Here is a 23,297-nt window from a genome sequence, read left to right as displayed (position 1 = left end):
TGTGTGTGCATGTGCGCACGCGAGCGTGCGCGTGTGTACGTGTGTTTATAGGCGTGTGGAAAGTCCTTAATCATTAAGAAAAACCACTCCAAACGACCCACATTAAAAATGTTTAAAACCCGTAATTTTTTCCCATCAAAGGTCGCCCTCCGTGGATCCACAAGTAATGCCGCCGGGATTACAATCAGATAGTTGTGGAGAGAGTGTCTCTGTACATTTTGTAGATTAACATTAGTTCACGTATCGTTAATGTTTTCGATAGCAGGCCGACACTCATCCATTCCCATTCATTATCCTCTTTAATTACCGACGCTGTAGTGTCCTAGATACGGTTATCACACCAAGTACGGTATTAGTATTTCAAGTCGGTGTTACCCGCCTGTGTGTTATGCAATGTAGGTCAATTAAACAAAGAAGTCTCAGAACACCCGTTCATGGATCTCGCATGGGTTTTCTTATTGTGCTAGCCCCTTCAACATAACAGACGCTGCCCCAACTTGTTGACATCGAGTAACCTACTTTAAACAAACATGCGACTCGTTGAGATCGAATGTACCCTTCCGGATATTTTACTGAACGTCCATGTGAATCGTTCGTTATTACATAATAAAAGCGTGACCTTGGCTTGGCCTATATGAACCTCCAAAACGCACCCTCTGATTTGGGCTATATGTATCCTAAAAAAGGTAACCACCCTCGGGCGGCCTTATTTAGGTTCCGCTCTCCGACGTAATCAAACTCCCTACTGAACCTGCAAGGCTTTTAGGTTCCAAGTTTATATCTGTAATGTTGATATAGTTGGCCCTGTCTCTTAACGACACTGTCTCTGAGAAATCTCTAGATTCTAGACCTACTGAATGCCGAAAGTTGCGAAGTGAATCGAACGAGTCTTTCGAGATTGCATAGAATCTAGAACCAACGAATCACAAAAATCTAGAAAAATATAGACCTATAATTTATAAATTTTAACAGAAATTCGCAGGAGTCCATGTGATTTTTTTCTTGTTATATTTTATAATTTATATGAAATCCCAAGATATAAAGTTTGACCCTGAAGTATGCATCGACACCGCGGGACACACATCCAAACAGAGCTAGATATCGAGATCCTAGATCTGTAAACAGTGGAAGCAGCTTTGTAAACGGGAAGTAGAACTCTATGACACCCACACGACAAAGCACACACCGCACTTCTGTTCTTGCTAACTACTCCAGATCAGTCTTGAATTCTGTGCTCCAAATAGCCTACATCTGGGAGATAGAGAGATCTAAATCTAGAGTCTTGCTCTATAAAAAATTACACACCAAATACGCGCTAAATTTTGAAAACGCTAAAACAATTAAGTGAATTTTTTGAGGGTTTAAACGGACTCAACGTGTTGGGGACATGACTACACCAAATATATCTACATAAAAGGTCAATACAATGAAGTTAGGTCTGAAGTATCCACCGACACTGCAAAGCACACATTCAGACAGAGTTGTACATCGAGATTCTAGATCTGGAAACAGTAGACTCACGACAAAGCACAAACCGAAACAGAAGTAGTCCCCAGTAAAATATGAATGGCTAATGGCGTAGTAAAAACATCTGAGAGTTTTGATTTACAAGGAAAATCATTAAACCTGAAAAATCAAAGGTAGTTTTCGAACTTTGAAAATATGCCTACGTGTCCCTTTGTGTGAGTTTTTAACTGAATCATATTTTTGTAGAATTTATGGGCACCTGTGTAAAAATGTATACTGACCCCTCAAACGGGCTTAGCTCCATTATAATAAGATTATTGTATTCTGATGTTAAATACAGACAAAAACTAAACTGAATGAGAACTGCAGTAATAGAATCTTGGTCTACCCGACGGAATGTCGAATACAGCAGATCGCTTCGTCAAAGTCAGTCGAACGAAGTCTCAACACTTAGCATATAGCATCAGTCTAGATCCACAATTTTACATAGAACCTAGAGGATAATGCATCAGTATATTTCTGAAATGCTTACTTAATGAAATAAAATGCAGAAAAATACAATGCTTTGGTCAATTAAAACAACAGGAGGCCATTGTGAAAGAGGTGCAGGGAGGAAGGATGTAGGACAGGAGAGCCAGGGGAACATGGATGGACAACATAAAAGCATGGACTAGCCTGCTGGGTACAGCAGAATGTACAATGGAAGCTCACAACCGTGAAGGATGGAGGGTCATTACACGTCAACCTTTAAGTCAGAGATGACGCCTGCTGGTATTCCAGGTATTATATCTTAACCTCACATGCGTTTTCAAATCTTTTGTGATAATCTGATATCGGTCCCATCGATTATTGTAATGCCTACCCTGAACCCCTACCCCAAACCCTACCCCTAACTCTCTCTGTACCTTAATAATATAATTATTATCGTTGTCTTTTTTTTGTCTTTTTTTTTGTTGTTGGTTGGTTTTGTTTATTTAAAAATATCCATTCCTTTTTTCCTTCAGTCTCGACCAGCCTTGCTGCGAGTGATTGACACTGCGCTGTTAAATGGACATAAAGATGTGAACCCACCTAGGCCTACCTCCCCACAAGCAAAATAAAATTGAATTGTAAAAAATCTCAACAGCCAGAAAAATGCTAGTTCCTTTTATTCCATTATTTTGACGAATGCTAAATTTCTCCAGGAAGCCCGAGTTTTGTACAACATGTTGGTCGAGGTACAAAATGAATTCCTCTAAGAGGTGGTAAAACTTGGCCCTTACTATAAACGGGTTGACATGTACTAGATCTACATTTCCGCCTCGACACAGGAACAGAAGAAGCTTAACTTAACCACCAACTAGAATACTGAACCAGGCCGACAAGCACATTACTGCTGCTAGACTCTTGATTGCCTTTATCTTCTGAACTTAAAACTAAAATAAAACCTACCTGTAACGTTCAACAGGCTGGCGTAAAAGGCGTGAAAAATAAGGGCAGAGAGACTGGCTTCTGAATCCCAATACGACAGCCGGAATACCGCGCGCTCTCACTCACGTGCGAGCTTATATACCCTGGTCTGAGGCACACACAGTATCCTGTAACTCGATCGATGTGAACTGTTATTGAAGACAAGGGCGGGGTGGGGGGCAATAGTACCGATTAAAAATTTTTTATCCAAAGGGCGGGGGGGGTATGTCCACAGAAACCCCATAGATTTGTTCGAAGCGCGGAAAATTACTACGCATTCAGGCTTAGCACAGTTCGAATAAAAAACCATTCTGCTCAGGGTCGCTAGATCTAGAAATTACCTAAATTTGGTAGAGTTTTTAAAAAATGACCCAAAATGTCGTGCCTACGGAGCGGTGGCCTTCGATAATTTAATCAAGAATACTGGATCATTTGGGAGTGTTTAATTTTCTATTGCAGTAAAGTGTTGGGAGCGATCAAAGGTTGAAAAAAAACCAGGTCACGGTCGGCTGTTCAACTTTAGATTCGACTACAGAATAATGGACTAATCGTACTTGTAAAGCTGGCCAAAAAGTAGAGGCTGGCAGTTGTTTCGCTTCAATACAAAGTAGTTAGTCATCGAGACAACGGCTATTTAGTGAAGAAGAAAAAAACAACGCAAAACAGAAATGTCACGGTGAAATAAAATCAGGTGAATTCTTCAAAAACTGACTACTAGAAACTCAAGTTTGCTACAGAACGGAAGGAAGGGTGGCAGAGAAACGGGGCAGGAGAGCTGGAGTGAGGTAATTGTTTGTTTTGGTAAGTGTTTTTACACACCTAATGTTTTCCGTTGGTAGGAAATTTTGAATTTTGCCCGGGTGGCGGCCGAAGCCTACTCTTATCGATTTTAGACCACCAAGGGATCTTTAACGTGTGCAACTTGCACTCGGACCCTCCGAGATTTTTCGCCCTTGTCCGAGAAGGCTAGGGATAGATCTTTCCTACCAGAAGATCAGGGGAGTGGCAGAAAGACAGCAGTTAGGAGGAGCCAAGGAGTAGCAGTAGAAAGGCTGCAGAAAGAGTCAGGAGCCCAGAGGAGGGGGCAAAGGAGGTTGGGGGGGGGGGGGGCAGAAAAAGGAAACGAAAGCAGACTACAGAACATTGCTAGAGAGCAGGAAAAAAGGTGAAAGGAGACAATTTTAGAGAAGAAAATGTTTCGGTCACTACCCGGATTCGAACCCGGGACCTTTGAATGAGAGGCCAACACCTTAACCTCTAGGCCTCGAGAGCCCCCGGTGTGAGGCAAGGTAGAGAGAAAGAGAGAGAAAGAGGGGGGGGGGGGGGCGTGGTGTGTTTAGGTATATAGTTCTTCAACAGTAACGTTATTAATGACAAACTAATGACTTGAAATACTTCTGTTCAGGGGAGTCTTTAAATGGTACAAACATTTTGATCTAATTCTTAGGAATTTTCTGAAGCAAAACGGGAACTGAACAAAGAAAAACTTATGCTTAGATTGAAAAAAGAATCGAAGCTGGTGGTATTTTCTTCAACATAAACTAATTTTCAGTGTGGGTATTGGAGAAAGTGGGCCAAAGAATTAACTGTTTCATAAAAACACGAAGTCCACAAAGACCACCAGCGAGGTTGGGTACTCGTAAGCTTGTAGCCTAGGCTAGAGAGTTTAGAAACTAGAAACCAGACTAGCAAGTTCTTGGTCCTACTTTTTCCCTGGGTTCACTAAGTCTCACTTTTAGTTTGGGTTGGGAAGGTCGTAGGGCTGCTTGCGTCGCCATTATACCCCAGGTGTAAATATAGCTCATATTATTCAGTATTCATTCCTCTCGGTTTTCGCTCCAGTTGTTTTTGCTTTGCTTTGATTCGGATCACAACGACGTATAATAATTATTATAACTTTCAAGGTTGTACAATCTGATGTAATTTTGGTTCATTATTGAGGGCACTTTATTTGACTAAAACCACAGAGTACAAACAACTCTTAAGCAAGCAAAAATATTACTTACAACAACAATAACAAATTACCAAACAATAAAAAAAACATACAGACGGACACACAAACAAACAAACACACAAACAAACAAACACACACACACAAATAATAAACTTGCAAAACAGCAGGAAGGTTAACAAACATTCAGACTTGCAAACAAACAAGATCACTAAGTAAAAAAACGTTGTAGTTATTCATCAGAAAAAGGTCTACGGTGACGCCTTGAATCTCGGGAGCGAGGTAGCCTCTTGTTTCAATAACACTCCAGCTTCTCACTTGGTCTCGTTCAATATTCCCAGGTCGCCGAGAATGGCGTTGTTGGATTCATTCAGGAAGATGTTGGCGGGCATTCCGTCCCCGTGCACAGCGCATCTTATGTTGAAGATATCTCAGTGCACAGGTGGTCTGCACAAAGGGGCACTCTATCTGCTCCCCGTTTAGAACGCGATGGGCATCATGCAAATATTCTTGTGAACACAGAAGCATGCAGATAGCTACAAAGCCCATGCACCTCACTCACCGCCCCGCCCATCTTCATGATGTGGGGTGAGAAACGTTGCCCATGAAGCTGATTTCCTTGAAAATCTCTTGCCAGATGTCGCGGCCTCGGCGGTGGGTGAGACCTATCTTCTTGATGGCCTTACGAATCATAATGGAGTCGTCGTCTTCCGTTGCCACTTCGAACACTTGGACCGGCGTCCTCGTCTTCTGCCACATAAGGCGCTCTGGCCTCATCTTCACGGATGACCAGAGGTCACCAGAAATGAACTGTGCTTCAATTCTTGTTTCCTTTAACATTGGTAAGCATTGTCTGGTGCTCTTGTCAGGAATAAAGCTGTATCATTTTATTTACTGTTTTCCTTCGCTTTAGCAGCTTCTCATTTTGCGATTTCAAAAACTCCTCTCCCTCTCCTCCCTTTCTAGACAGAAACAACAAAGCAAAGCAATATGATAATTTACTTAATACATAATTTAACATAATACATTTTTCCCCTTGCCCATTTATATGAGATTGACGCCATCTGATTAGTAGACAAAAGTGCATATGATTGTGTCCAATAGTGTATTACATGCATACTTAGTATATCAATTAACTGTAATAGCGGATAGAGATTCCAGGATTATAGATGTAAGTCAATGATCTGAGAGAGGTGATGATTTTAGAATTAATAGTGGTGATGAGTGATGATGAGGGATTGCGTTTAAGTAATGTTAGCGTTAGTCCTATCTTCCTCTGCTCCAATGAGTCACGAGGGACGTGGGCACCCTCTATCCCGTTCCCTACTGGAACCATCTTTACGGTCACCATGAAGTTCCGAAATGGTGGGCTCAGTCTCTTCTAAGGTGACATCGTTAGTGTTAGCCTATTCTATTGGGCCAAGACAAGTGTAGAGAGGAGCTAAGTGGGAAGACAGTATAGTGGCAGGTATGTTGGGGATATTTGTTAGCGGGTTGTAAATAGCAAGTTGGCAGATTATGATCTTTAAAATTGCAGTATTCTACTCCCTGATCCTTTGCCCCGAGTATTCTTTTCGAGTCCAATTGAGCTTGGAGAGATTCTGACGCAGGATCCTTGAGCCCAAATCGAGAGGGCACAATTTACACAGAATATTGTATCCCCTCGCCTCAGGGGGAGCGACCTCCCAAATCAAGTACCCTATGTCTGAATCCTCCCAGTCTCGTCCATTATTGGTAGATTTATACTTCCATTGCAAACGTTGGAAGCAATTCTTACTTTTTTAAAAAGCCAATTTTGTGGAAATGCTGGCTGTATATGTTTTAGTGGTTAGAAATGACCAGAGAGCAAGCGGGAGATAGATAGATAGATAGAAAGAGAGAGAGAGAGAGAGAGAGAGAGAGAGGGGGAGAGAGAGAAAGAGAGAGAGAGTCGTGAGAGGGAATGAGAGAGCGGGAGGGGCAGTAGGGGGGGGGGGGTGGCGAGATATGAAAGGCTTAGTGGCGGGCAATGAATAAGACGGCGATGATATGAAGTTATGGGGCTGGGGAAGGTAAACAGATAGGTAGACAGCCGTATTGAGACAGAGGCAGATAGCGATAGAGAGACACAGCGAAGAGTATGCGGATTGGAAAGAAGGGAATAGAGAGAAAGAGAGAGAGAGAGAGAGAGAGAGAGAGAGAGAGAGAGAGAGAGAGAGAGACATATACCTATCATGTATGCATATAAAGTGAGAGTTAATTATAATATGGTGAACAGGGTGTTGAGGGAATGATTATACTATAGAGACTTGCCTTCTTTTTTCCAAACATAAGGCGTCCATTAACTATGTCGAAAGGGGTATTGAACAGTGTTATAATACAATGCCATTTTATAATACTATGTAACTAAACGTGCATTACCTTTTCCTTTCGTTCAGATTATTTGTGCTGTGCTGTGCTGCAAGCAGCATATTTTATATTAAAACAATGCTCTCCCCACCACAAGAGCTATCGATGAACCCTAGGTAAAGCTCTTTGAAACAAGAACATGGATATATAAACACGGAAATAAGGTCGCCGCTAGCACATGGAAAATAATACAAAAACGTTATCGATATGCATTGTGTTTTACTTTAAATAGAGTGCAATATGTGATATCAAATATTACAGAGACTTTTTCCTATGTTCAAATTCGATATCAAATAATATGAAAATATACTTTACGTCACCATACCTCATTTTACTGACGCACATTTTTGCAATCAGTATAATATGATTTGCTGTTTTTACTACACTAGTATTTACTCCACCCTCCTTTCTCACGCCGAGTAGAATATTGGCGTCTGTCATCGGAAAATGTGATTTGGAAGATCAGCTGAAACACATGATTCCAAAAACCCCTTAATCGTGAACAGTGGATAAACATATGTTCAACAAAGTCTGCTACACCACAGTATTCACACAGTTCTGAAGATTTTATGCCCATCCTATTCAACAAGATATTTGTTGGGAATATATTGTGAAGTATTTTAAAATGTAGAAGGCGAAGACGAGATTCTTGCGTGGCCATATGTGCTAGACTATACCTATCTGCTATGTCCACTCCAAGCTTTTTCAACCAAAAGTTCTTACCGCATACCTGAATCTGCTCCCGCCCCAAGACAATTCGTCGTAACTCCTGATTGTTGCTACAAAGTACCTGAAGACTTTCAGCACTAATTCTTTCGCACACAACTGCTGCACACTGACTGTGTTCCAGAGTGTTGTTCTGGTTCAGTAGCTCTGTCCATGATTTTGGTAGGCCATTAATTAGAGCATAATAATCAAAGTCAAAGCCTGCATAATTTCCTATTGTGTGTTTCATTTCTTCTTTTGTTTTCACCCGTCCCCTGTCATAAACCTGGTAAATGCTTTTTATTCCTCTTCTCATCCAATATTTCAGAAAAAGTGAATTACCTTTGTATTGTATCTTTTTGTTGTTGAAAAGAGGCTGCGTAAGAATGTCATTCACTTGTTTGAGCTGCGTATCACCTAACTCTCTTTGTACTTCAAGCCATGCTGTCATGACCGCTATCCAAAATGTAGATGCACCAGCTGGCTTGATCAGATGTTTAGGGTTAATAGTTGCTTTTAAAAAGTACTTTAGACCACCAAGTTGATTGAAAATGATGTCTGTAATTTGCAACTCGTCCTCAGCTAAACGTTTGCTTATTGCTAGACGCTTCATCCATTTCAATAAGAACACTTTTTGTTGATCACGCACCCTGATCATACCTAACCCTCCCTCTTCTACAGACTTGCAAAGGACTGTTCTTTTAATCTTCTCCTTAGCCTTTCGGTTCGAGAACTTTTTCTGCCATAAAAATTTGAAAAACAGTGTGTCAATGTAGCTAGTGACCTCGTCAGGTAAAAACAGTGCTTGCATGATATACGAAATTTGCGACAGCAAGAAAGTCTTACAGAGTATTACCTTTCCATAGAGTGAAGGGTTTCTCTTTTGCCACATTTTCATGGTATGTTTTATTTTTTCTATCTTTCCTTTCCAATTTAGATCAATTTTAGAAGCCTCCTCGACTGCACTTAAAATAAATCCCTAGTATCTTCATTTTGCCACCAGTTGGCATCCAGGCAATATTCCCTGGAGTCTGATCATTATGTTTACTCCTACCTATCCACGTGCCCTTTGATTTCAGCTTATTGAGTCTCAGGCCCGAAATCCTAGAGAAGTTATCAATGTCCCTGAGGGCAACAACAAGATCATGTTGGTCTCTCAATAACAGCGTAGTATCATCTGCGTATTGAAGAATCTTACCCAGAAGCACTGTCCTTTCACCTCTCTGTAATGACAGGCCTTTTATATCTTTATTACTTCTTATTTTTATGGCCATCAGTTCAACTACAAGGACAAAAAGAAGTGGACTGGCGCAGCACCCCTGTTTAACCCCACGCTCAGTGTTAAACCATCCAGACAACCACCCCCCATTTTGCACACAGCACTCTGTGTTAGTGATAATGGTTTTAATCATATTAATAAACTGATCACCAAAATTGAACTTTCTCAAAGCAGCTAAAATTGATCTCTTTTCAATTGTGTCAAATGCGCGTTGGAAGTCTAAGGAGACCACCATTCCCGGGATATCATATTCTGAGGAGCTAAAAATAGCGTCATCAAGAGTTCTGATATGTTCTGCAATTGACCTTCCTTTTAAAAAACCTGATTGGTCATGGCTGATTATATTTTCTATAATGCTCTGAAGGCGAAGAGCTAGCTCCTTTGAAATGATTTTATAATCCGTATTTGTCAAGGTGATTGGGCGCCAGTTTTTAAGATCACCCCTTCGAAGATCATTTCCTTTATACAACAATGTGGTTACCCCCCTTTCTCTGAGTTGGCGCAAGCTGGCCTTCAAGCAGAGATTGCTCTACACACTGAAACAAAGGTTCTCTGAGTTTTTTCCAGAACATTTTATAAAACGGAGCCGTAATGCCATCAATCCCAGGAGACGAGTTATTGTTCAGTGTTTTGGTTCCCATGTCAAGTTCTTCGATGGTAATTGGTTTGTTACCTTCTTCTTGTTCCATCACGGACAATACTGGGTGGTCAATATTTTGCATCAGACTCGTTATACCTTGGTCTACCTCGCTTACACTAGCATCTTGTCTGTATAACCCTTCAAAATGTGTTTTTATTTCTTCTATGATCTCAGTGTGATTTTGTATTACAGTTCCTTTCCCACTGCACCTCTTAAGAGAAGTTATAGTATTACTACAGCCTTAAAATTTTTCCAAATTAAGAAAAAACTTCGTGTTTTTCTCACCCTCCTCAATCCACTTTACCTTTGCTCTAATTTGGGCCCCTCTAGTTCTATTAAGCTCTTTTATTTCAACTTCGCTCCTTTTCTTCACGAGCTGCTGAAGAGCGGTTTTATCATGGGGATTCACTACTATAAGTCTGTTTAATCTAGCAATGTCATTAGCTAGTGCGTTTTCTCTGTATCTCAAGGCTCTTTTTCTTTTAACCCCATGTACTATGCTTGTCTCCTTGACTAGTATTTTAAGTAATTCCCACCTTTTTACATAGTTAGTATAGTCAGAGGTAGATTCCAAAAAATCGTCAATACATTGGTTCATGTCACAGACAAATTCCTTATCATACAATAGCGAATTATTGAATTTCCAAAACGATCGTCCTCTTTTAAATTCATCCGCTTTAAAAACAGTTACCACCCCTTTATGAACCGTGCCATAGAAAATTTCGTGTCTACTTTCTACTACTTGTGATAAAAATTCCTCATCACAGAATATGTAGTCGAGACCAGAGGCGAAGCGTCTATATAATCAAAGAATCACTGCTTCCCTTCCTAATTTTGAAACATTGTCGCAGTCAAATTCACCCATAAACGTAAACTTCATAAATTGAATGTAAAAAGGCGTTCATAATCAACAATGAACAGTATGCCTAACATTCTAAACGGTTTCATTGCCACAGAAATAGCCTGTTCTCCCCTCTTGGGCCACTCCATAAGCAGTCACAAGCTTTGATTAAGTAAGCTTAAAGTGAGACTGGAAGAGTCTACCAACATAGTTGAAGGGAACATGTGCATAGCAGTCTAAGCTGTTTCATTGCCACATATACCATGTTCACCCCTTTTGGGCCACAGTTAAAATCAGTCTCAAGCACTGATTAGGTAAGCTAACTATTACACTTGTCGAGTCTACCTCACAGATGTGAGGGGAACTAACTCCTAATAATCTCTCACTGATGCGAGAGCTTGTTTTTTTTCCTCGACTTTTTACTGCCCTATAATCAGATCGTGACCTCGATTATGACACAGGCTCGTGGCCGCGAAAGGCTAGACAAAAAACAGCCAAATGTGAAATTTAAAAAATGATAATTGTCACGTTCTACCAAAGAGTTAGACGCCCTGGTAGATCTATAACATATAGATCTAGTACTGACATCTCTGCTTCTTTGCTTTGTGTCTGTGCATTCACATCTAAAGTTAAATTTAATTTTAATTGGAATTGATATTTAATGAGATACTTTCCCGATTATTTTGGCGGTTGAACATACAATAATGAATTCCGGATTTGTTTTCATTCACAACTCTGAGTCGATGCCTCGAGCAAGGTTCTTGTGCGATATCCCCAGGCCATATCTGGTCCCGTTTCACTTTGATTACCCTGTCAAACAAGTCAGCCTTCGCCCCTGGTCGAGACGACGTGCAGTGAATGGGATGGGTCTTGACCATGTAAAGTCTTTTTCCTCACCATGTAACGAACGCCATGTGTCCCTAAGGTAACAGTTTATGCGGTTCTCCAGTCATAATGTCAAGGGTGTTGTTCAATGCAGCATTAAAATCCCCGCAGATAATCATATAGTCTGCATCCCCATTGGTCAAAAAAGAATAAAGCTGATCAAAGAATTTTAATTTTTCAGATGTGATAACTGGACCGTATACATTTACTATTTGAACAATTTGATCATTCAGAGAGAACTTCAACCCCAGTATTCTGTCTGTTTTAATAACTATTTTAAGGTTTTCATAATTTGATCTGTTATTAACAAGAATAACTTGTCCTTTGCTTCTCTGTGTACCTTCAGCAAAAAAGAATTCTCCTTTCCAGTCGAATTCCCATTCCTTTGCTGTTTTCTCTGTGATATACGTTTCTTGAAGACAAACTATATCAAATTTTGTACACTGACGGAAGATAGTTTTTCGCTTTAGTTTGTTATTTAGACCTCGGCAATTAATCGACGCGACTCGCAAATTTCTTTCAGTCCCGCTCTCCATCATTCAAATTCCGATCACATTGCATCATCGCCATTGATAAACTTTAAAGGGTAAAGAAGAGGATTTACTTCACAGCAGTTTGAGTAATAATAGTGAGGAGAGAGGTGGAGAAAGAGAGAGAGAGAGAGAGAGAGAGAGAGATAGAGAGAGACAGAGAGAGACAGAGAGATAGAGAGAGACAGAGAGAAAGAGATAGAGAAAGATAGAGAGTATTGGTGTGTGTATGTGTGTGTGTGTGTGAGTGTGTGTGTGTGTTTGTATGTGTGTGTGTGTGTGTGTGTGTGTGTGTGTTAAGAAAGATGTGTGAGCTTGTGTTCTAAATGTGAGTGAGAAAAAGGGAGAGGGAGAGGTGCTGTACGAAAGAAGAGGGAGAAGGAGAAAGATATGTGTGATGACGAGAGAAAACAAGCAGGAGAGAAAACGATCAATGGAGGAAAGAATCCTTTGTTCCAACGAAAAAACAACAACAAATCAAAATCCAACTCACAATCTAGACTCGTATGTCCGTAAAACCGTGCCGGGTCGGAGACTTTAACTAACTAGCAACCCTAAGCTTTGTCCTTTTTTTCAAACCAATCCGTACTGTCTAAACTTCTTTCTTCGGTACTTTCTCCCATTTCAATGCCCCCTTTCTCCCGAGACTCACTCCTCTCCCCACGCGGTCTTTTTTCGTTTGAATTCCCCCCAGAAGACTTTCTTCTTTTTGAAGCTGAGCGCCCCCTGGAGACACTATGTGCCCCATGCTTTTTTCCAAGCACAATCGTTGTTTGTCTCAGCTTACCTCTGGTAGTCACACACGGCGATCGGGATCGCGGTACGGGGACAACGTTGGTTGACAGAGCACTGTCCACCTCTCCGTCCCCTCCTCCGTTGTTTTCGCCGGTTCCTTAGATCCGGGTTGTTGCCTGTCCTTATAATAGATAGACGCATTGAAGACACCACCAACTTTTAATGACAATGGCAGGGGAATTTACATAATACATAATTTACCTTGTCACCTTCAGATTTTAAACAGATATAATCAAATTTATGAACTATCATAGTAAGGTTAGGCGCTTGTCGTAATAACTAAATCGAAGAAACCTACATTTTCCCACGCTGGAGAGAATTACGAGAAGGTACAGGACGCGACTGAAGAAGAGGAGGAGGAGGAAAATAAGTTAGCAAATTAATTTTCAAGTCCAAAGAGTTGCATTGGTGGAATCAATTTCATAATTTACATAACAACATGTGAGCTGCTAAAAGACAGACACCACACCATTTTCATCTTTATCAACAGTAGAACATTAAAGACAAATCTTTTAGACGTAAGTGTTTTTACACTCCCATCGACACCACTGAAATCGTTGAAGATGCGGGCATCAACCTTGAGTGTCAGGGCCAACCTGGACAGAAAGGGCCACAACATCCCAGTAGAAAGACGGAGATACTTGACAAAAATTCTCCCCGCTCTCAAATCAAACTTGGGCCTCCTGCATGCAACGTCGAAGCGCCTCTTCGCTACACCACAGAAACCGGTTTCACGGGAGAGGTTGCTTGTATTAAACACAGGCTGCATTTTAAAAAATTGATATATATATATATATATATATATATATATATATATATATATATATATATATATATATATATCTTTTTAAAGTTCAATCCTGCTAGAAACAGAGAGGAAACTTTAAGACAAAACACATTTTAATGATAACAAGAGAACTCAATCTTATGGCATTTGAACATTTATTGCAGTTATATCTCATTGTGGCATACATGGTGACATTTCAGCAATATTTACAAATCTTTATCTTTCATTTCATAAAGTTGTTAAGTTTTTACAGACACTTTTTTCGAACTCTACTGTTTTAATTTGTTTTAATTTTTAAAGTTGAGATGTGGTGGCATTTTCCGCGTGCCGTGAGTTTGGAGAAAGTTCCAATTTCAGGGTAGAATAAACAATATTTTCAAAAACCAAATTGCAACTGATTTATACATTTCTTTTTCTTAAGCGTCACGTCTTAAACATGGTAGCATTTTGTTAATTGAACTCTGTACCATTTACAACCAAAGAAAGATCAATAGAACTTTGGTGATTTGGTAATTTTGATGGGCGGCGGGGAACATTCGGGTATTATCTAATGCCCAGCTTAGAAATACATGTAGCTGGGTGGTACAGAAAGGTTAGTCTTTTAATGGTGGCTAAAGTGAGTGTCGAAACATTGATCTTAGTTATATCAATTTTGGAAAGGGGGGGGGGATAACATTTTGCAACCAGTTATACTGAAATCAGATACAATAAAGCAAAAAAGCATACAACATAAAAACACGATCAACTCCCTCCATTTTTCAATACAAAGTACATGGACTTGAACAAGTTTCGGCAGAACTTGCATAATATGCCGGATGTCTACAACAAGAGGACCAACTTAAAGGGCATTAACTCGGTCATCTTTGGATCGATTTCTACAAAACTTCGAAGAAAAAAGATTAAACCGGGAGACGGGGGTGGGGGTGGGGGGTTATATTTAACAATATTAAAAATTATTAGGAACATTTTTTTAAATAGCAGTTTTTTTTATCTTAACAAAAATTGAGTAAACCGCAAAACTGCAATTTTTTGACTATCAACCATTAATATATTATTGTTCTATTTTTAAAAAATCACTAGTTGTGAATTCAAGAGCAAATTTATACACAGTTGATATGGGAGGTGATGGCTATTCAAATGTCCAGGTGTTGGCCGTTTTTCTCAACACAAGCTCCAAATTCGACACGCCACTGTAAATTTTGAATAATCCCCTGGCATGTTTTCTTGACGACTCTTTGGACGTCCTGTTCAATACTGAGTGCTCAACTGTGCCATTGTCTGTGAGTTGTGTCATGAAAACCTGTCAGTCAAAAATCCCCAAAGATAGAAGGGGCTCAAGGTGTGGGAGGGGGGGGGGGTGACTATTCATTCTTGTTTACTTTCTGCTTATAAGACGCTCCCCAAACCTTCCTTGCAACCATACAAAAGACTCGTTTGACGCTTGGGTTGCGGCCCCATCCCACTGGAACCAGAACTCTGCAGCATGACAACTTCTCCCTAAACTTCTCCTAAATTTTGTCAGCACAGTGAGATATCCATTTGATTTGACTGTTTTGGTTTTACTTTACCCCCCCCTCCCCTTCCGACCCCCTTGGTAGAATTTTATTTGTTCGAAATTTGGCTGAAATTAGTGCTGAGATGATTGCCTTACTGCCTTTAAAGTGGGTCCTCTTTTCTAAGACACCCTGTACATGTATTTACAAAGCCGGGAACATCATTATCAATCTTATAGAAAACAACACGTTTGACCATGCCTCCATTTTTTATGATGTGGGATATCGGTGGAGGTAATTAGATCGAGCAGACTTCGGTAATAAAAGACTGCACTAGAACTTCCTCCAACTTTTCTGCGCCACATGAAATTTCCATCGTATCTGATTGCAAACTTTTCATTGTACCGCTGACTTCGATAACAAGGGTAATTTTCCGACCAGAGCCTACGACGCTTGTTTTATACTGTTTGTTTGTTACTGTTATAGGTGGGGGGGGGTTTGCGGGGGGGGATTTTTTTCCATATTTGCTGAAACACACACACAAGTGCACCTGCCTACGCATGCACGCACGTAAACACACACACACACACACACACACACACACACACACACACACACACACGCGCACACACACACACACACACACTCACACACTCACACACACACACACAGACACACACACACACCCGAACATACACTTGCTCTCTATTGAGTTTTGAATTTAAGTAATGAGAGGCACATGACTTACACAATACCAGTCATTTAGTGCAGGGAAGAAGCAAGACTGATAGACAGAAATACCACAAAGCAATACATATTAATAACTTGTTTTAACTGAGCTAGTCGCCTTCATATTTTGTTCAGGCAGACAGCTGAAGCAGTTTACTTTTCGACAAGTTTCAGAGGGCAATAATTAGTCTTCACTGTAAAGAAAGTGCACACATGGGCATTGGTAGTCGAGAAGTAGTTAGATTGTGAGATTGCTCGTTCTGCGGGTCCAACGTCGTATCCCTAGTTCACAAGAAGTTTCCATATTCGGCTCAGTCATATCGAAGATGGATGTTACATTGAGAGGTATCGCATCTTAAATAACCTCACAGTGTTACAAAGGGCGTTACACATACACAGTTTTATTTTTTCCCACAAGGCGTACACGGGAACAAGATATTTTTTGTTTTTGCAAGGGGAGACCGCGCTGTTGTCCACAGCTTACCACGATATCCAAAGGAAGAGAACTAAGGAAAGCAGTGAATGCAAAATCCAGGGCTATCCAGTGACAGGACAGACTGGAGCAAAGGAAATGATCTCACACTTCGCATTGGGTAGTGCACATTGTGTCCCTTGTCTATTCGTCCTTTGAGACCCGGAACAGTGGAAATACCTTGTACTCTAGTGCTACATCCTTCTCAAAAATAGAGAGAAGTATCAATAAACTATGTAATTCTCGTTGCAAATTCAAATGTTTACAATTATTGATGTGCAAATCACATTTTTGGAACTAATAGTCGAGTATACAGGTTAACAACAACATCTTGAAATGTTGACAAAACAACACTGAGCTGTGTCTTCCAGAGTAAAATCCAGAAAAGACAGCTCAAAAATATGGCAGAGCAGTCAACAGACCAGGAAAATAAATGGTCAGCTGCTAAAAGACAACATATGGTTACATTGACAACCATTAATATCGCTGTAAATATTAGTTCTTTTCCTCAATCTGTTCCTTGCAATTTAAATCAGATCCAGGAAACATTCGGTGAAGCATGTTAATATTATTCAGAAAATTCTTAGCTGCTAAGCTAATAGATGCAACACATAGAAGATCATTACAGGATAAGTAGCTGCAATGAAATTACATGTTGTGAGGTCCGGATGCAAAAATAGATAGCGATGAAGATATCCGCTTTCATGAAAATCTTTTGCAGAAATCTCCATGGAAAGTAACGTTTATTTTGACATCTGAGGGCACGGTGGCTCGGCCTAGTTCCTTGAAGCTTGCGGCGTCCAGCACAACCAGGTATGAGGATTGCTCTGTGGTCGCGGCCAATACTGGGCACAGCACAACACCTGCACAAAGGAATAAGGGTTAGGGTGGGGGGGGAGGGGGCATTGGTTAAAATCACAGCTGTGTGGGTGGTTGGCGGGTGCTCTGGTGTGGTTTGCTTCTTCTTTCCTATCAAACATATATCGTCCTTATCTCCCCTTCTTCTATTTTATGTTTGTTACTCTCTTGTAACATCTCTAATCGTCTGGCGCTCATATGACCTTATGCAGTTGCGAGCCCCTTAAAACTTCTACTAAAAGTAAAGCAACTGCTAAACTAAGCTTGAAATTCTGTGTAACACTTCTATTTTTAAAAATGTATTGCATTTTCTTTATCTCTGGTACTGGTGGTATGTGCTCAAGAAATAATTTGTCAAATTTCAAAATCCAAACATAGATGCTGCCAGAATAGTTTCGTTTGTTTAAGTAAAGGGATGCACATCGATACAATAATGGTCCACAATTTTGTGTTGTGGAAAGGTAAAACAGAAAGATAGAAGCAACAACTTAATGAAAAGTGTTTTCTTATTCAGCCATCCCTTAACAGGCATAATTAGATACATAAAATAAGTAAAATAGTTTATTAAAGACTAGAAGAGATTTTTTGTCTTTCATTTAACTGTTTGCTATCAGGGTCTAGAACATTTGAACAGCTTGCCGGCGATTTGTTGTTTCCTCTCAAGTAACCATCATCGTGAAGGAGAATTTCTAGCCGGCCGGCAATATCTACCCTCAGGCCATGAAGCTCCAAGTTGATGACAGCCATTAATGAAATTGTGATAAAAAGGCTCCAGTCTGTCTTAGAAATTTGTGATGAAATGGCATACAAACACTATATGCCTACACAATAGTTCAACAATAATATTACCAACTGAACTGTTTGCATGTACTACTAAAGAAGGGTAAAAAGCGGAATAAAACTTTCAAAAAAGAGACGTTTACCCTGGAAAACAAATTATAAAACAAACACTAGACTGGTTGTTGTGCTCTAACCCTGTACCCACCATCATCCTCTGAGGTCCCTGCCGGGTCTTTGACAAACACGGGCTCTCCAGGGTAGTGCTTGTCTTCACACTTCCACTCTGTCATCTTTCTCTCCTGGAGGTCAAATTTCATGACCTGGAGAGGGAAAGTGTTAACGTACGATAAGAATCTATTTTTGTTTCGGTAAATAGACTACTTTTATTCGTTGTATTTCTCAGAATGAAGATTCATTAAGCAGGGGAGATTGCTCTCGTTTTGCCACCCGCCTGTTGTGAGGGTGTCCGTTCTGCTTACTCTATCAAATGAAAGTGTCTTTTTAATAGTTTCTATATTTTTCTTTCATCATGCCAAGTCCTGCTAGTTGTTCCTCGGCAGAAAGGCCAAAGGCTACATAGGGCCAGAAACATAATATCATTGGTCATCAACATAGTTTGGATCATTATTGGGCGATTTGTCAATTAGGTGGGCGGCGCAGATCACCCGGCAACGACTGGTATTATCTCATGCCCTGCTTGATTCTTGGCAGTAAGAAAACTTCTAGCGGGTCAAAAGTAACATAGTGTGCGCTAGCTATAAAAGGGTTGAGAGGCAGTGATTTAGATGATTTAGAAAATAGGCTGCCTGTCAGGGCCAATACTGAAAGTTGTGTCTCGCAGACAGTTGGAGAAATTCGAGAAGATTTCCTCATCTCGGAAATGAAATTTACTTCTGTGTACATCAGCAAAGAGTCTAACCATAGAACCACAGGCGCCGTTACAGCGTAGCACCTTTTAGCCATAAGGCAAATACAAGTATCTATACTGTATACATAAAAATGATATAAATATGTAATTATATAAATTTATATAGAAAAGATATATATATATATATATATATATATATATATATATATATATATATATATATATATATTTGTGTGTGTGAGTGTGTGTGTGTGTGTGTGTGTGTGTGTGTGTGTGTGTGTGTGTGTGTGTATGTGTGTGTGTGCGCGCGCGCACATACAATTTCAACTGTATTCCTTTAAAATATATCTGTAAAAATCAAAGAGTAATGATTAGGCGTCTTTGACAGACCATGCTGCTCCCACCAGCTGTTCTACCTGTCACTCTTCATAGCCAAGAGAAGGAACCTAAGTGTTTTTTGTGTCTGTGTTCAGACAATTAGATTATAAAAACTTCATTTATTTTCTTTCCGACGATTTGAAGGCTATAATGAACACAAAAACACAAAAGATCTTATGAAGCCGCAACAAAAATATAAATGTAAGTGGTTACTGAAATTCACATAATGACGGCAACTCTGCGGTTTTAAGCACTGGAAAAAAACACCAGAATATATAAAATTATAAATACCCTTTGATTGGTCGGATTAATGAGTGAGGTACCATATGCATATCTGTTCTTTCTTCCATTGAAATCATAGTTGATTCTGGGCAGCTCAAAGAATGCAGAACCTGTCGAAGAAATAGAGACGTATAACCATAGACTTGAATATGATACCCCAAGACCACGCACTGTCATGGCCGCCGCTCTTTGGTCTCTACAAAACCGTTCTTAGTCTTAATGCTCCGCAACATTTTGCTTAATGACTGACTGCAGAAACTTTGTGTTCCAAATTCTCTATAAAACGTATGGGCTTTCCTTTAGAATTGACAAGATTTATATATATGACAATTGAAAAGTCTGTAAGTCAAGATAATAGATATTGCTCATTCGCAGTCGAGTCTTCTTCTCGATCTCACCACAGTTTAAGTCCAGTATCTATCTCATTATATTGGACTGTCCGGCTCAGTTCTTCTGTTGAGCCGTAAAGCTCGTCTCCTGTGGTGTCAATGGGGTAAACGATGTCTGCATCATTATTTTTGTTTTCTATTGTGCACTTGCGGTTCAATACCTCCGATTTCATCACTTCAGCTTCCCGTCCCGGGACATAGCCTGTCAACACAGGGTGCGGACTTACTGTTGTCCTTTTCTGCAGAGTGTTTCTGCCCTACCTACCACTTCAATCTACACTGGTAAGAGGGGCTATTTATTATTCCTTTAAAAAATCTCAACTAACCGACATTACAGTGGCCGTTTCCTACCCGCAATCTGGGACCCACCTGGTCGGGGATGGTCGCCCTTAGAATTTGCAAATGCCAATCTGTTTCCGAGCATTCAGACTTTGAAAAAATGGATTTAACTCTATTGGTGTATGGCACCATGTGTTGAGCCTATCAATACACATTTCTGTTGGCTCCAACATGTTAGTCGATGATTAAAGAAATACACATCGACCGCCTGATGAAATCATGAATTCCACTGTTTTTCTCCATCATTTGGCGTTCAATACATAAACGTAATCTATATTTTTTTTTAAAGAATAATATTATTAAAGTACATGTCTACAATTACGAGTCACTCTCTCAAACAAAAAAAAAGGAAAAAAAAGTGGAATCCGCGATCTACGTTGTCGAAATCTCGCCTGATGCGGTCGTGAATTCCTCATTCTCTGAAGTCAAATCAGTGCTATTTCAATGTCAAACAAATTTTGATTGTGATACTACACGGGAAAACAAAGTGATGTTCTACTCCTGTTCATAATTCAGTACATAATATTAAATCATGTTGCATTTTATACTCGAATCTAGGCCATTCAAACTACAACCCATCATAATATAGAACTGAGGTAACAGGGGGCCGTCTAAAGTAGGGAAGAAAGAAAAGACGGCACAAACCTCCAAAAATAGCATCATTGGTGACGTCGACACAGTTGCCTGAGCCAGGTCTGGGTACAGCCGTAGCTTTAGAGCCAGGGAGTGTAACCAGATTCTCGCCTTCTTTGGCCTGTGAACATGTTTGAAAATGTCACGATTAAAATAAAAAAGGACTACAATGGGTATTTGAGAGACTTCAACATTCCGTCAGTTTCATGTTTTACAAATTTCAAAATATTATTATGAAGACATAGCCTACATAGCAATTCATTTATACTAAGTAGTAAACACATAGAACACGAAAACTCTGTACCTAACTAAATTATCTCCAAACTCAAGGTGCTAATTATAGTTTCATCTGAGTTTTTAACTAAACGTTTATGGCCTTCTTCGCCTCCAGGGGCGAAAAGTATCTACAAGCGAAATTACATTAGAGTTACTCACTTTGTCAATATTGAGTGGCAATACAAATCTAGCATAGAAACATAAATAATCTGCATTCGACTTCATCAGGCGGACAATGTTTTCCAAGTACAGCTCATGGACAAGACTGCAAAAGAAAAAAAGGTTGATATTTTAGTAAAAAAGTAGTACATTGACATGAAAAGGATCATTTAAAGCTGCAAAAGAGCGAGGCAGATAAAAACAACAGAGGGAAAGTAGTGAGTGAAATCTACCAGTGGACCTCATCAGTAACCAATGGAAAAACAGCCTTTTATCTGATAACTATTGCTAGATCAAAGAACATATTATTTTAACGAAAAATGTACAGACAGCAATAGAGCTTTCAATTCTTAACCACCGAATTCAGTTCATCATCATGAAGTGCCAGATCTGAAGCTGACATCGTTGATTGTGATTTGCCCCTCAATTCTCTTTTCAGGTACTCTCGGAAGATTTGTTATTGTCAAGGTTTCCCCTATCACCAATCTGTTCAGTGAAACAAAATAAACACATTCTACCACTTTCAAGAGACACAGACAAAACTCAGGAAACGTTCAATGCGCTGTTTTAACTACGTTTCTTACCCTCCACTCTTGTTCATACAAACATCACAGATCAAGAAACCGGACTCCTCATAGCAGTTGACGAAGTGGAACACAAAGCCGTGAGGGGTGTAGAAGTTTATGGGCAGTCTCTGGCCCGTTCTCCTATCCACAACATGGATTTGGATCTGAAAAAAAAGTATGTCCAATTTTGACATGTGGGTGGTTTTGTCCACTCTCTTAAACATCTATCGTCATCATCTCTGCACCTTTTCGTTGTGTGCTACTCTCTAGTGACACTTTAAATTTACTTATTTAATCTAATTGTGTTGTAACTGTCTTAAATCCTACTAAACTGAATTAACTAGTAATTCCAACCGTTTCTTCCGGGTAGTTGATAAAGCACTGTTCAGCCCCTCCCCAAAATCTCATGGTCATCAGTTTGGGAATGTTCATAACAACCGGGTGCTCCAGATGGACGAAGTAGTTGTCTGACATGCCAAACGAGTGAGTGTAACCAACACTCCATTTCCAGCGGCGTGGTATGGATGCCACAATGTCTGCCTTAGAAAAAGGAGCTGACCGAAAAAGAAAAAAAATAGAAAGTACATCAGCACAACTCAGTTTTGACAAACAAGCAAATACGAAAATGTGAGTGGAAAAGATTATTAAGTCTTCAAACAGGACACATTTAAACAGCCTGGAAAGGAATTGCTTAATTTGTAAAAATAATTAATTATTATCTTACGGAATGGAAATGCAAGTTTTGCACGGGATAATAAAGACATGAAAATTACTAAATGAGCGGTTAGTGCGCTCTTCTCCGAAGCGGAAAGTCCGGGTTCGAGCCTCGGTTTGGACACGGATTTTTTGCGCCCCCTCCTGCCCACCCAGCAGTAATGGGTACCTGACTTTGAGTTGGGGGAGTGAAAGCGGCGTGGAAAGGATCTGGCCACCCTACCTAAATATGCCGAAGGCCCAGGAAGTTGTCTCACTAACAAGGCAATCCCCAATGTCCAGATTGGATGCGGGAACAACTTTACTTTTTATTAAATGAAATGTTTGTTATATTGTTATATTTGTTCTTAAAGGATTGATACTCCCATAAGTAAACGATCCACTTCGAAACAAGTCCAGTTGTTAACAATAAACAAGTACAACCAACCAATCTTTTCTCCCCTTAAACCAAAAGACTAATAATACATTGTTGTACCTATCGCCACAAAGGTAACTAGTAGCAAACTTTCTTGAAAAGAGAAACAATTTTATATTCTAACGTGAGGATGATGATCTGAGTGAAAAAAAGTCATAACACTGATAGATTCGGGGTATGTGTGTGTGTGTGTGTGTGTGTGTGTGTGTGTGTGTGTGTGTGTGTGTGT

At 40.0% G+C, this 23,297-nt stretch overlaps 2 protein-coding genes and 1 long non-coding RNA gene across 3 annotated transcripts in view; 1 reads left to right on the top strand and 2 right to left on the bottom strand.

Annotated features, from left to right (window-relative positions):
- LOC101855471 (beta,beta-carotene 15,15'-dioxygenase) overlaps positions 1 to 3,013 on the bottom strand; it is a 20,365-nt gene extending 17,352 nt beyond the window's left edge. The window contains exon 1 of the mRNA XM_005093249.2: positions 2,899 to 3,013. The gene's annotated coding sequence lies outside the window, so the exon portion shown is untranslated. The remainder of the gene's footprint in view (positions 1 to 2,898) is intronic.
- On the top strand, positions 1,750 to 2,602 carry LOC118477302. Its single transcript, XR_004858276.1, has 2 exons — positions 1,750 to 2,247; positions 2,472 to 2,602. It is a non-coding gene; the product is annotated as an uncharacterized LOC118477302 (long non-coding RNA).
- Positions 3,014 to 16,066: 13,053 nt separating the features above from the next.
- LOC101858610 (beta,beta-carotene 15,15'-dioxygenase) overlaps positions 16,067 to 23,297 on the bottom strand; it is a gene marked incomplete in the record, with an annotated part of 14,262 nt that continues 7,031 nt past the window's right edge. The window contains 7 exon segments of the mRNA XM_013079700.2: positions 16,067 to 17,274; positions 18,255 to 18,369; positions 19,587 to 19,687; positions 20,951 to 21,059; positions 21,374 to 21,479; positions 21,958 to 22,154; positions 22,279 to 22,493. Coding sequence (XP_012935154.2) covers positions 17,114 to 17,274; positions 18,255 to 18,369; positions 19,587 to 19,687; positions 20,951 to 21,059; positions 21,374 to 21,479; positions 21,958 to 22,154; positions 22,279 to 22,493 — 1,004 coding nt within the window.

The sequence above is a fragment of the Aplysia californica genome, unplaced genomic scaffold (assembly GCF_000002075.1).
Source record: "Aplysia californica isolate F4 #8 unplaced genomic scaffold, AplCal3.0 scaffold00060, whole genome shotgun sequence".
NCBI lineage: Eukaryota > Metazoa > Mollusca > Gastropoda > Aplysiida > Aplysiidae > Aplysia > Aplysia californica.
This window is presented reverse-complemented; position numbering and strand designations above follow the sequence as displayed.